General features: G+C 44.8%; 5 protein-coding genes across 5 annotated transcripts; 2 read left to right on the plus strand and 3 right to left on the minus strand.

The window, feature by feature from the left end:
• Window positions 1-376: 376 nt before the first annotated feature.
• On the minus strand, window positions 377-886 carry LOC113456814 (histone H2A type 1-like). The gene has a single exon (XM_026782953.1). It carries the CDS (start codon window positions 884-886, stop codon window positions 494-496), a length of 393 nt encoding a protein of 130 aa, XP_026638754.1. The 3' UTR covers window positions 377-493.
• A 286-nt stretch (window positions 887-1,172) lies between these two features.
• Window positions 1,173-1,553, plus strand: LOC106143953 (histone H2B type 1). Its single transcript, XM_013349086.2, has one exon. It carries the CDS (start codon window positions 1,173-1,175, stop codon window positions 1,551-1,553), a length of 381 nt encoding a protein of 126 aa, XP_013204540.1.
• A 1,384-nt stretch (window positions 1,554-2,937) lies between these two features.
• LOC106143954 (histone H2B type 1) lies at window positions 2,938-3,376 on the minus strand. The gene has a single exon (XM_013349087.1). The coding sequence runs from the start codon at window positions 3,361-3,363 to the stop codon at window positions 2,983-2,985; it is 381 nt and encodes a 126-aa protein (XP_013204541.1). The 5' UTR covers window positions 3,364-3,376; the 3' UTR covers window positions 2,938-2,982.
• A 307-nt stretch (window positions 3,377-3,683) lies between these two features.
• LOC101999888 (histone H2A type 1-E) lies at window positions 3,684-4,076 on the plus strand. The gene has a single exon (XM_013349083.2). The coding sequence runs from the start codon at window positions 3,684-3,686 to the stop codon at window positions 4,074-4,076; it is 393 nt and encodes a 130-aa protein (XP_013204537.1).
• Window positions 4,077-13,234: 9,158 nt separating this feature from the next.
• LOC101999520 (histone H2B type 1-F/J/L-like) lies at window positions 13,235-13,642 on the minus strand. Its single transcript, XM_013349085.2, has one exon. It carries the CDS (start codon window positions 13,634-13,636, stop codon window positions 13,256-13,258), a length of 381 nt encoding a protein of 126 aa, XP_013204539.1. The 5' UTR covers window positions 13,637-13,642; the 3' UTR covers window positions 13,235-13,255.
• Window positions 13,643-14,250: the final 608 nt, after the last annotated feature.

Genomic DNA, 14,250 nt, shown 5'->3' on the forward strand with positions numbered 1-14,250 from the left:
ATTTATAAAGTGAGTTCTAGGACAGCCAGAACTATATGGTAAGGCCCTGTCTTGACAATACAAAAACAGAAAACTTCCAAAAAGAAGCAAACCCCTTTAAGTTTTTAGTAGGGCTTTACTTTGTTTTTGTATTTTGGGTTTAATTATACTGTCAAAACTTCATTTGTCAAATTATCACAATTCCAAAATGTCTTAAGGCGATCTTTTTTTTTTTTTTTTTTTTTAAGGCGATCTTTTCTTAAAGCATTTCACAGAACCGCATTTCACGGTGATTTTGTTATGTGCACACATCACATAGAAAGGAAATGCCATTTCTGCCGGTTTTATTAACTTTGAATAACAACCCGCTCATTGGGATAGATAGAGGACGATTTTAAAATGTTGAAGTTTCTTCTTGCAACGATAGTATTTCAGCACTTTCTACTGAAAAAAGTAGGTGGCTCTGAAAAGAGCCTTTGTTTCCATGGTTAACGATCACTGTGAAAAGCGGGGCTTATTTCCCCTTGGCCTTGTGGTGGCTCTCGGTCTTCTTGGGCAGCAGCACCGCCTGGATGTTGGGCAGGACGCCACCCTGCGCGATCGTCACGCCGCCCAGCAGCTTGTTGAGCTCCTCGTCGTTGCGGATGGCCAGCTGCAGGTGGCGCGGGATGATGCGCGTCTTCTTGTTGTCGCGGGCCGCGTTGCCCGCCAGCTCCAGGATCTCGGCCGTCAGGTACTCCAGCACGGCCGCCAGGTACACCGGGGCGCCGGCGCCCACCCTCTCCGCGTAGTTGCCCTTGCGGAGGAGACGGTGCACGCGGCCCACGGGGAACTGCAGGCCGGCCCGGGAGGAGCGGGTCTTGGCCTTGGCGCGAGCCTTGCCGCCCTGCTTTCCTCGACCAGACATAGTTAGAAAGGTGGCGAATACAATATGAATTTGTCTCTGAAAATGTGCAAGTTATAGTTACAGAGTAGATTGTAATTTCTGGTACTCATTGGCTAAAGTAACCTAAAAGACTTAGCCAATTAAAAATCAGACACAGAGAGCCTATTTTGCATAAACGGAAGCTTCCGTTACCATTCACCAATGGAAATCTGTCAGATTTCGTACCATATTTGCATAGAAGTCCTATAAATAAATGGTCGAATGGTTCAGTGCTTTACTCTAACTCGGAGGTTAGATTTTGAGCATCATGCCTGAGCCAGCGAAGTCCGCGCCCGCCCCGAAGAAGGGCTCCAAGAAGGCCGTGACCAAGGCCCAGAAGAAGGACGGCAAGAAGCGCAAGCGCAGCCGCAAGGAGAGCTACTCGGTGTACGTGTACAAGGTGTTGAAGCAGGTCCACCCCGACACCGGCATCTCCTCCAAGGCCATGGGCATCATGAACTCGTTCGTCAACGACATCTTCGAGCGCATCGCGGGCGAGGCGTCGCGCCTGGCGCATTACAACAAGCGCTCGACCATCACGTCCCGGGAGATCCAGACGGCCGTGCGCCTGCTGCTGCCCGGGGAGCTGGCCAAGCACGCCGTGTCCGAGGGCACCAAGGCCGTCACCAAGTACACCAGCTCCAAGTGAGCGCACCGACCTCACCCTTAACCCAAAGGCTCTTTTCAGAGCCACCCACCTTCTCAAAGAGAGAGCTATGGTCGCACTGCTTAAAGTTTACAGGAATTTAAGCACAGATATGTCTTATTAGTTGGAACGGGAAATCTATTTATTATTAGCCTAAAGTTCCATCTGTTTGTCTTTTTGTGACATTCTGGGCAGGGGAATATACCAGGTTCTTATCCCCATTAACCTTTGCTGGTGAAATTGAAAGTGGAAAGCTGCCCATGTCTTAAAATCTTAGCACTCAGCACTCAAGAGGCAGAAGCCAGCATTTTCTAAAAGCTTGTTTGGGGACAGCAACTATAAGCACACATGCGCACAAACCTATTTAATGGTATACACGCACCACACATTAGTCTAGGAAATGTATAGTCAAAAGTCAAAGATTCTCTTAAACTGATACACAAACAGTACATACTCGGAGAAGGGAAATAGAATTTGGAATATTACTATCCTGGAGCTTTATGTGCGTTTGTTATTCTCATTTGAACACACAAGAACACAATACATATTAATACTCTGTAATTAGCTTTATGTAAGTTTATTGTCAGTTGAAAAGACATAGAGACACAACATAGGTTGTTTTGCCTTCTGTAGTTCCAGAATAAAGTATCTAGTCTTTGGAAGTAGAATTTCATGAAACTCAACAGAAATTAAGCTTTCAGAATCTCATATTGCGAATGAAGATGCTGGGCAGCGACTGCCATGCCAGTAATGTAGCTACCTGACTTCTGATGCAAAAAAAAAAAAAAAAGATCTTTAACCCGTACCGTTAAAACTTAACAAAAGTGATGACAAAATCCTTCGCAAAATGAAAAGATGCGCGTTTATAATAGGTTCAATGATTTGTAGTAAACGAAGTGCTACCAAAGCCACAGATATATTTAAATAGTTTTAGAATTACAGTAGCATTAATGGTGTGGAATTGTTAGTCGCCAATGTTGCATTTAAATACAGCCCATTATTTCTGAGTCTGACAACCTGCACATGCATTTCCTGAAAACCAGATTAAAGCATTGGAACTAAATTCTCGAAAGCTGTGATACTGTAGGATTAGAAGCTGTAGTAAATGCTAAAGTAGTAGTACCGAAATTATAAACATCTACTTCCGGCGATAGTGGTGCACGCCTTTATTAATCACAGTACTCGGGAGGTAAAGGCAGGCGGATCGAGTTAGAGACCAGCCTGGTCTACAGAGCTAGTTCCAGGAAAGGCTCCAAAGCCAGAGAAACCGTGTCTCGAAAACAACAACAACAAAAAAAAATCTACTTACATAATACTGTGCAATTTTGCGCCTTAGTTTAAGATGAACTGAAATAAGGTGTCATAAGCACTTTAAATGACAAAATTGGTGGCTCTGAAAAGAGCCTTTGGGTTAAGAGCGAGACAGGCGCGCTCACTTGGAGCTGGTGTACTTGGTGACGGCCTTGGTGCCCTCGGACACGGCGTGCTTGGCCAGCTCCCCGGGCAGCAGCAGGCGCACGGCCGTCTGGATCTCCCGGGACGTGATGGTCGAGCGCTTGTTGTAATGCGCCAGGCGCGACGCCTCGCCCGCGATGCGCTCGAAGATGTCGTTGACGAACGAGTTCATGATGCCCATGGCCTTGGAGGAGATGCCGGTGTCGGGGTGGACCTGCTTCAACACCTTGTACACGTACACCGAGTAGCTCTCCTTGCGGCTGCGCTTGCGCTTCTTGCCGTCCTTCTTCTGGGCCTTGGTCACGGCCTTCTTGGAGCCCTTCTTCGGGGCGGGAGCGGATTTCGCTGGTTCAGGCATAGTAACAAAAGCTAACAGCAAAAAACCAAAACAGTAAAAAGTAGTAGGGATCGAGTGGTTGGGCTTTTATAGACTTTGTATGCAAATGAGCGCTTCAAGATTAGTCAGCTATGATTTGAAAACTGGTCAGTGACACAATTATGTAAATTCAGTCGTATTATATCTCCTCTCTTATTGGTTACAGTGAATAAGATAATTTTAACCAATCACATTTTACATTTTCACTTCCAGCTTCCAGTATAAGTAGCTTCTCATCAGGGCCACGTAGTTAGGATTTCCAAATCTTCCTTTAAGTGTAGGTTTCTTTTACTGTTTCTGCTATGTCTGGTCGGGGAAAGCAAGGCGGCAAGGCCCGCGCTAAGGCCAAGACCCGCTCCTCCCGGGCCGGACTGCAGTTCCCCGTGGGCCGCGTGCACCGCCTCCTCCGCAAGGGCAACTACGCGGAGCGGGTGGGCGCCGGCGCCCCGGTGTACCTGGCGGCTGTGCTGGAGTACCTGACGGCCGAGATCCTGGAGCTGGCGGGCAACGCGGCCCGCGACAACAAGAAGACGCGCATCATCCCGCGCCACCTGCAGCTGGCCATCCGCAACGACGAGGAGCTCAACAAGCTGCTGGGCCGCGTGACAATCGCGCAGGGCGGCGTCCTGCCCAACATCCAGGCGGTGCTGCTGCCCAAGAAGACCGAGAGCCACCACAAGGCCAAGGGGAAGTAATTTGACAACCACAAGAAACTTCAGACCCAAAGGCTCTTTTCAGAGCCCCCACAGTTTCAAAGAAAGAGTTGAACAAACTGTAATAATGAACTTGGTCTTTTGGCCAGCTCCACTTACTAACAGTTTGAGACTATTGGCCAAATCAGTACAGCCTCCTGGAATGTAACTAGGTAAATAAGGAAACCTAGAAAGCCAGGCGTATTTCCCAGAATTACTAGCCAAGCATCATGCGGATTCAACATGGTGATAATGCTTTTTGTCTTGAAGGCTCCTAGAAATTTTGGCGATCCTGACCCGTGCAGTTTATATACTGGATGGACCCCAAGATTAATAATTATACTGAGTATTCTTGACAATTATGAATTTATAATTCTCTTTCCAATGTCAAACTTCAACTGGAACTTAGGCAGCATTCTACCTGTTCAGAGTGAGCCTTTTCTTATTCCCATCCTGTTTATACACGTTTAGAATCCCCCCTAATTGTCTTATGGAAAATGCTCATTCAAGTTAAAAATCAAGTTTGAAATTAGTGCTTCACTGAATGTTCAGACGGAATTGAAAGCCTTAGCAATAACATAAAACCCTCAAAGTTCAATTAGGTTTTGATTTTGATGTGAACCTTCTTTTTGTAGAAGGAAATAAAAAACTATCAAATTACTTGATCAAATACTCACAGTCGGTGCCTTTCCAAAAATTACGTTTCGGACTCACTCTAAAAAAATTTAGGAGGCAAACAACCTGTATCCTAATAAGTAATAATTATTGTGAAGGAAACTGGGTAGTACTATTTTTTTTCTGTGCAAGCTAAAACAGTATCGACTTAAAGTGGAAAGCCAATCAAGGGAACATATTAAAATGAACAGGGCGGGTCCTGGACAGTGATGTGAACAGAGCTACCAATAAGGTTCCCGTGCTAATTTTCCTGTGTGCGCCAATGAAAACGGGGCTCGCTGGCCTTATATATATACGTACTCGAGCAACAGAGCATTAGGCTTTGCCAAAATTTCATCTGTTTTTCTTTAAGCTATGGCTCGTACAAAGCAGACCGCTCGCAAGTCCACCGGCGGCAAGGCCCCGCGCAAGCAGCTGGCTACCAAAGCCGCTCGCAAGAGCGCCCCGGCCACCGGCGGCGTGAAGAAGCCTCACCGCTACCGGCCCGGCACCGTGGCGCTGCGCGAGATCCGGCGCTACCAGAAGTCGACCGAGCTGCTGATCCGCAAGCTGCCGTTCCAGCGTCTGGTGCGCGAGATCGCTCAGGACTTCAAGACCGACCTGCGCTTCCAGAGCTCGGCCGTCATGGCGCTGCAGGAGGCCTGCGAGGCCTACCTGGTGGGTCTGTTTGAGGACACGAACCTGTGCGCCATCCACGCCAAGCGCGTCACCATCATGCCCAAGGACATCCAGCTGGCCCGCCGCATCCGCGGGGAAAGGGCATAAAGGCCACTGAATACAAAGCTTCACCCAACGGCTCTTTTCAGAGCCACCCACATTTTCTGTAAAAGAGTGTGTACCTCCTTTATCAGCTGGTAACCTAAGATTGGGCATTCCTAAGGCTTGTAAAGTGTTAGATTTTAGACATCCCAGTCTCTTGGCCTCTGCATATTTTTTAACATTGTAGTTGTTGTACTTATTCCCGTTTGTATTACTTTTACCCTATGTGAGCCCACGTTTGTGTTTCAGTTTCTTGTTACTTTTTAGTTAAGTGTAGGCTTTGGAGCAAAGTCTTCGGCACTCTGCCTTGGTTATGAATCCCCTTATCTAAATTTATGTACCGTCCCACTTCTTTATTTCAACTCCGGTTCCTTTTCGCCGTGGCTAAATACCGGCCACATTTCTTGAAATATGCAGTTCATGACGGACGTTGAGCTGTGGCGTCTTTGAGGCCTTGTCTTGGGTGATAACTTGTTTAGCTGGCAGTCCGAAGTGTGCAACAAGAATTGAGGCCCTCCTGCTTTCAGATAGGCCCCCAGCTCCTTTCATTCTAAAACAGTGTTACAGTTCTGGAATGGGTTATAATTCGGGCTAACGACAATAGTTTTAGCATAGAGACGCACACTGACCACCTCTGTGAGGCAGGGAAATTGAAAGTTGGAGACCAACTTTGGATACAAAATGAATTCTAGTTCTTATCTGGGGTAGTTATCTTGTCTCAAAAGAAAGGCTAGAGAGATGGCTTTGTTAAGCTTTGGCAGAGGACTCTGCTTGGTTTCATGACAGTTCATCTCATCCCCAGTTGCCTATGGTTCCCACTCCTTGGGGATCCTGTGCGCCTTGGATCCTGTGGCACCCGTACTCTCCTGCACATTACCAACCATAGACACATAACTATATATAATTAAAAATAAAAACAATAGAAAATTAAAAGAAGTGAAAATTCTAAGGAAGAACACTGGCTTTTACTCTGGATTGCTGCAGTTTTGATATCGAGAGCCTCATGTTTTATTTCTCAAGTGTTTAACAGTTCTTTGGATATTTTTGTTCAACTTGACCCAAACAAAGGTCACTTGTGCAGAAGGAAGCTCATCCAAAGAAATACCTTAGTCATTCTCAGGCAGAGACAGGTGGATCTCTCTGAGCTCAAGGCCAGTCTGCTCTACAGGGCAGTTCCTGAACTGGCTCTATAGCTACTGAGAAACCCTGTCTCAAAAACACCCAGAAAAAAACAAATAAAACAACAATGGTATCCACAACAACAAAACAAACAAATAAAAAAGAAATACTATCAGAATAGCCTGTAGACACGTCTGTAGGACATTTTCTTGATCAATAATTGATGGGGGACAGAACAGCTCACTGTAGGTGCTGCCATGCCCGGGGCACACATCAAGGGCTTAGGCGGAGCAAGCCAATAAGCAGTTTTCCTCCAGGATCTCTGATTCTGTTTCTGTCTCAACATTACTGCTCTGATGTCTCTCAGTGATGGACTGTGCTGAGGAATTGTTAGTCAAATAAACCCTTTCCTCCACAAATTGGTTTTGGTCATTGTTTTATCATAACAATAGAAAGCAAACCAATGGAGCCTTTATCCTTGAGTCTTCCACTGAACCAAGAAGAAACTTATTATTAAAAAAAATTTCTGCTCATGTTTTTAACTGTGGGCTCTCCAGTCAAAAACACATTTTAGGATTTTCAGACCCCAAACAGCTATTTGGGTTTTCTTTGAGCTTTGTATTTTTTTTCTATATTGAATGATTTTTTTTTTTTTGAGACAGGGTTTCTCTGTGGTTTTGGAGCCTGTCCTGGAACTAGCTCTTGTAGACCAGGCTGGTCTTGAACTCACAGAGATCCGCCTGCCTCTGCCTCCCAAGTGCTGGGATTAAAGGCATGTGCCACCACCGCCTGGCTTATAGTAGGCTTTTGAGGGGCTGCACTGGTTTTGTTTTGTTTTGTTTTTTTTTTGCTCTGTTCTGCTTCTTCCATGTATGTATACTTATCCTAATAAACTGTTCCTGCTTTTGCCACAACTGTGTGTATCTGCTCAGCTCTTTGCTCCTGAATACAAAAATGTGGAATCCTTAGGGAAACACCCTTGTGTTGAGCAGTATAAACAATCTATTGTTCATTGTTCCTAGGTATAGATAATCCTGCTTATAAGAAAATGAAAGGATGTGACATTTCCTATAGTCTCTCTATGTTTGGTCGATTTAAACAATTTGGACATGGGATTGAGTCTTCTGTACTCATACAGGAGAAAGAGCATCGCTTATCAAAGAGAAGAAATGAAGAAATCCATATACTCATAAGACCAATAAAAGGGACTATAAAATTAAGATAACAATCTTTTTTTTTTTTTTAGAAAAGGATAAATATATTTTATTAATAAACATGCAAGAGGGCCCAGCAGGGCCGCACATGACAGTAATCTCAGAACTCAGTAGTTCTGAGACCAGGAGGACCAGGCATTTGAGGCCAGCCTCAGCTATAGTAAACTGGAGGTTAGCCTGGCCTGGAGGATAACAATCTTCCATACCTCACAAAGCAGAGTGGAAGAATGGACAGCGACTTAATCTCCTGGAGCAGTAAGGCCAGTGTCTCTGGCACTCTCCTGTCTATCTTGAAGAATTTCAAAGCTGATTAAGGAGAATCTATTTATACAGAGAGGATATTTACCCCATGTCCTTATAGACATCTCTGCATTATTCAAGATATATACTTGATTTAGTCTGCATAAAGTTTCAAGTCTAACCCTAGGAGGTCTGAAACCTAGTTTTACTATTTCTCTTCAAAGAATTCTGTAAGAATAATTGAAGGACAAAGATAATAGTAGAACCACTCATTCCCAGACTCTTACACATTTCCAGTAAATCATTATTAGTAACACGATTTTCATCTCAACAAGCATGTAATGTTTGTTGACTAAAACATACACACAGGAAATTCTGGGTCAATGAGGGCGAAATAAAAATAGAACCTCCCCACGATCCTCATTTCCAGATCCCCTAATTTCTAAGTGTAAATCATGTAGAAGATTCACACCTGTGGGATGAATATCCAGTATACATGTTTTAATTTTAGACCGCTAGTCCTGTAACGACCTGAGCTTTTACTTCCCCTTGGTCAATCTGCATGCTAAAGAACACTGCTCAGATTACCTAAATCAGTACAAGTCTTCGAACCTGAAACAATGTGTTCTTAAAACTGTACTTAAAACTTAGGCACAGTGGTTCTCAACTTTTTTTTTTTAATGCCGAGACCCTTTAATACAGTTTGTATGCTGTGATGAACCTCCAACCGTAAAATTATTTTCGTTGCTTTTTCGTAACTGTAACGATGTAAAATCTGATATAAATCTGATATAAATAGGTGATATAGATCCGGGTGGCGACCCACAGGTTGAGAACCACGGTGACTTGGAGGAATGATAATGTATTACTTACTATTTAGTAAAATGAGCAACAAATGCCAAACTTATTTGTTGCTAATACATATAGTTATCCCTATTGAAGGCAGAACGAATTGAATAGACACACCTATTACAATGTGTTAAATTTTAACTCTTGTCTTTACTGTTGTCTCAGGTCCCGCCTCCAGCCTTTCATTGGACAAACGCACAGAAGGGCCTTAATTGACAGTGGTTTCCGCCCCTGCTCTTGAGGTTTTCAAACAGGTCCGCCTTGGCATTATAAAAGCTAAGAAGCGGGCGCGTTAAAGTCATTGTGTACTCAGCCTTCGGTTAGAGCAGCACAATGTCTGGTCGTGGCAAAGGCGGGAAAGGCCTGGGCAAAGGCGGCGCCAAGCGCCACCGCAAGGTCCTGCGCGACAACATCCAGGGCATCACCAAGCCCGCCATCCGCCGCCTGGCCCGGCGCGGAGGAGTCAAGCGCATCTCTGGCCTCATCTACGAGGAGACCCGCGGGGTGCTGAAGGTGTTCCTGGAGAACGTGATCCGCGACGCGGTCACCTACACGGAGCACGCCAAGCGCAAGACCGTCACGGCCATGGACGTGGTCTACGCGCTCAAGCGCCAGGGCCGCACCCTCTACGGCTTCGGAGGTTAAATATTTCACCTAACCTATTGCTCACAAACGGCCCTTTTCAGGGCCACCCACATTTTCACAAAAAAGGGCGTAGTCATTTTCTATGTGAGGTTGCTTTAGTAGTTTTACAGTTAAGTTGTATAGCTTTTGTTGCCTTTGAAACTCTCACTGTTGGAAATCGTTCCTTTCGGTACATTCTTTGCTTTCCCCAACCTTTGGAGTTCATGTACTGCTTATTTTCATACTAAGTCCCCTTTTGATTTTTTTGACCGACTAATTTTCAGTCAGCTAACAATTTTGTTAAAAGGGCTGAGAAATACCACTGTAGTTGCTCTGAGCACTCCGGTTTTCTCCGCAGCCACTTGTCCTTCCAAAGCCTTTAACCCCGGTTCCCTGGTGATCTGATCTCATTCCTGACGGAATCACCGGCCCAGGGCCAAAGTATCAGAAGAAGCATACTTAAGACTTCAAAGATAAAAATTGGAGTTTCAGGAAGTGGCTGCTCACATTGAAGGAATTTTGCTAGGATGCGAAGTTTGGGAATGAAAAGTCAAGCATCTCAACACAGGAAAAAAGGAATCCATGTGTCTCTAGCATGGTTTAAGGTGAAACTGCCTAAGGTTGGTCCCAGGAGTGTTAGATTTCCACCTAGGCCAGATATTCTGTTCTCTTGACCAGGATGATCCCTTCCCCAGTAATAGTCCTGTGTATGTATAAAAGTTTTACATGTACGAGTATATTTTATTTTATCAATCGTGGTTTCCCGGGAGTGAACGAATTTTATTCATCAATAGTGATTTCCCGGGAGTGAACGAAGGCCGGGGAAGAGTGAGGTGGGCGCTGGCAATGTAGCTCCAGGCACAGTGTTAGCTTGGCTCAGAATTCCTTTTCCAGTGCTCTGTAGAAGCAGGCCTAGTAAAAAGTCAAGACCATCCTCTGTTCAGGGCCCATGAGTCGGTCTCAAAACTAAACTAAACCAAACCAAATTCTCTAATCAATCCAGTCTTGGAAACCTGAAGAACTGAAACTTGTTAGTTCCCTGTTTAGAATCTTTCCTAATTTCTTAGTCTGTAAAATAAACACAGTAGTTTGACATATAAATCTTACATCTGCCCCTCAAGGAACAGTATACATGGTCCAGGACTTTATTATCCTTCATCTGCAAATCAGATATTTCCAAAATATCACCAGAGAGAGAGAGAGAGAACATCAGTGTCCCCTCAGTACTGATTTTTTTTTTTTTTGTGTGTGTGTGTGTGTATGTGTTGGTATTTATCACCTTTACAGTGATTCCAGGGATGAAACTCCGATGATCAGGCTCACAAGTCACTAGATTTATTCAGCTGTCCTGCCAACACTTCCTTTTGGGAACTTTTGCAAAACAGATCCCAGACCCTGAAGATCTTGTGTATTGGAATCCTCTATGTGTCCTTCAATAAGACCAATAGGTGATGCTCACTGCCCTGCAGTCAAGATTTTTTGTTCTCTTATTTATTTTATAGCAGATCCTTGCTAAGTAGCCCAGTTAGGCCTAGAGAAAAATCTGCAAAGTTCAGAGACTGGAGGGAGTCATGGGGATTTGAAAGAGCAGGAAAAGATAAAAACAAACAAACAAATAAAAAAATCCTGGGAAGAATCTTCTGACATTCCACGGAGGCCTCCTTTCCACCTCAATTCTGGGCTTAAGGTCAGTGCGGAAATGAAGAAGGCAGGTTCAGTCAGGAATGCTTTAAATCTGAACAGGACAAGAGGTGTGGAGCTTCACTCTAATCCCAGGACTCAGCAGGCAGAGGCGACAGGAGGAACTGGGACAGGTTGGTCTGTGAGTTGCAGACTACACCTTAAAAACAGACAAACAAAACAAAACAAACCAAACAGGAACAAACAGTATAAGGTGTGGTGTGCTCCACCCATAAATCCACGTTTAGAAACAGTGAGTTGGAGGATTGCTGAGAGTTTGAGATTAGTTTGTGCTTCATAGCTGCTCCAGGGTAGCCAGGAGATCTCCTTACAAAGAAAAGAAAACTAAACAAACAAGATATTAACATGGACATTTGAATTCTTAGAAGCCAATAATTCACCAGGAAGTTTCAGCCTTGTTTCTAAAGTCACAATCATTGCAATTTTTTTTAAAGTGAAAAAGAAAAAAATCCAAACATTTGTTTATCTGTGTGTGCCCTGCTTGCTGTGTAGGATAGTTTTGTTTTGTTTTGTTTTGTTTTGTTTTTTTACCTGAGTGCCCTGTGGGTTTAGTGCACAGAACTCCGGTCTTCAGGCATGCTGGCAAATGACTTTACACGCTGAGCGGTCTCCTGGATTACAGTTGCAATTTTGTTACTTTAAAGTAACTTTTTTTCTTTTATTTTTTTCCAGACAGGGTTTCTCGGTAGCTTTGTAGTCTGTCCTGGCTGATCTTGTAGACCAGGCAGGTCTTGAACTCCACAGAGATCTGCCTGCATCTGCCTTCCAAGTGCTGGGATTAAAGGCCTACTGCCCGGCTTGTTTTAACCTCACTATTAAAAAGGGAGGTCGGATAAAGGTAGCTGTCCAGCCTGAGAATGGAGACATGGGATAGCAGGCAGCATGAGTGTAGCTCACTGGAACAGGGGATTTAGTTCCATTCCCCAGCACTCCTGATATCCTACTTTATATTTTTCCCCTCACATTGGGTCAGGGTCCTCCCTCCTGGGACATATAGTTCCAAAATAGCTACATTTATAATCTGTAGACTCCAGAGCCTGGCCACATTACGAATGCTAGGATTTTTTTTTTATTTTATTTTTATTTCCAGATCTCATTTCCAAAACAAGTCAGGAAAGGGGTTTGGAAATTTTCTTGCGGTTTAAGACACTCAGCAGTTAGGAAAAGAAGGAAATGAAAAGCTTCCAGGCCTGCCTACTTGATTTTCCTTTTAGTTTTACAAACAAAGCCTTTCCACCATTTCCTGTAATTGAAAAAGTAAACAAACCAGTTTGTTTCTTTTTAAAATGGATATGTTGTTGCTGCTTCTCCCACAACCCAATTCATATGTAAAGGCTTAAAATGCAAAAGCTCCAGGCCAGTTCTTTGGAGGCGTGGGGGCGTCGAACGATTTAGAAGAGGTAAAAGCCGGCGCTGGTGCTTCAAGGCACTTTCGCTTTCGGCGAGCTGAGACAGGCCGTCTCTATCCAGGGCGGTGCCATGGAAATGGCGACCTGAGCGTCACCCAGAGTCGGCTAACATGGACCGAATATTAGGAGAAAAGCGGATTCATGTACTTTAGCTAAACCAGGTGGTAAATCCACTGTTTTTCACTCCGCCTTCCCGTGACTGTCAATTTCCCAGGAATACTTAAAACAAAAGCTCGGGAAAACGGGCGTTCGGTCAGGTCGCTCAGCGGTCCCTCCTCTCCCACAGACACTAGGGTTGAACCTAACGTTTACATAGCACAAGGTGCTGAAAACGATCGTTCTGGACTCATTGTTCCAATACCCTCTAAAATTGCAGGAAGTATTTCTGGGTAGCTTCAGAGTGCAGAGGCCAAACTGATCCATAGAAACACAAGAGTGCCTAGTTAAGACTCTGCCTGCAGGAAGTGGAGAATACTAATACTGTCGCTTTAAAGACGGGATATCAGTGTAAAGGAGTGGTGCGTAGCTCTTAATTGTGAACAGTTGTGTGGCTCTGAAAAGAGCCTTTGGGTTAAGAGCGAGATGTGCGCGCTCACTTGGAGCTGGTGTACTTGGTGACGGCCTTGGTGCCCTCGGACACGGCGTGCTTGGCCAGCTCCCCGGGCAGCAGCAGGCGCACGGCCGTCTGGATCTCCCGGGACGTGATGGTCGAGCGCTTGTTGTAATGCGCCAGGCGCGAAGCCTCGACCGCGATGCGCTCGAAGATGTCGTTGACGAACGAGTTCATGATGCCCATGGCCTTGGAGGAGATGCCGGTGTCGGGGTGGACCTGCTTCAGCACCTTGTACACGTACACCGAGTAGCTCTCCTTGCGGCTGCGCTTGCGCTTCTTGCCGTCCTTCTTCTGGGCCTTGGTCACGGCCTTCTTGGAGCCCTTCTTCGGGGCGGGAGCGGACTTCGCAGGTTCAGGCATCTTCAAATCTCTTTCTAGTCAAGAAAAAGAAAGTGAAGCCTGAGAAGACGTTGTTTGTCTATTTGTAGGGAGTTTTATGCAAATTAAGACTTATTTTCTCCCTTTCTGATTGGTTAGCTGTTACAGAGGCGGGTTTACTCTCCCATTGGTTAAACCCGAATCTTGTAATACCCTTTCGAGCGATTATGCTTCTTAGCTCTACATCAAATTCATTTCCTTCTAAACGTTTTAGATTAGATTTTTTTTTTAAAAGCAGAATTTGCTTTAGTTTGAAATTCTAGAAGTTAAAGCTCGCGTCCAATTCAATATCAAAACGTTGAAAAGTTCTGTATTTTTCCACTTCGGGTTGCAGTCCGGTGAAACAGAAAAAAACAGAAGAGACCCATCGCCTACCCTCAGGCTTCCCCTGGTTCCCAAGGCAGTACAGTTTAGTACCCTGAAAGGAAAGCTCACAGTGAAAGTAAACGGTTGAGAGCAAATCCTACTGATGACATACGGTAGAGCGGTACGGGAATAAGAAATCCTGTTGGAAAACAATAAATTGAATAGTTTAGCCGAATTGGAAGATCACGTGTCAGGAGCTGAACAGGATGGAACCATCTAGATTAACATAT

The sequence above is a fragment of the Microtus ochrogaster genome, chromosome 16 (assembly GCF_000317375.1).
Source record: "Microtus ochrogaster isolate Prairie Vole_2 chromosome 16, MicOch1.0, whole genome shotgun sequence".
NCBI classification, from domain to species: domain Eukaryota; kingdom Metazoa; phylum Chordata; class Mammalia; order Rodentia; family Cricetidae; genus Microtus; species Microtus ochrogaster.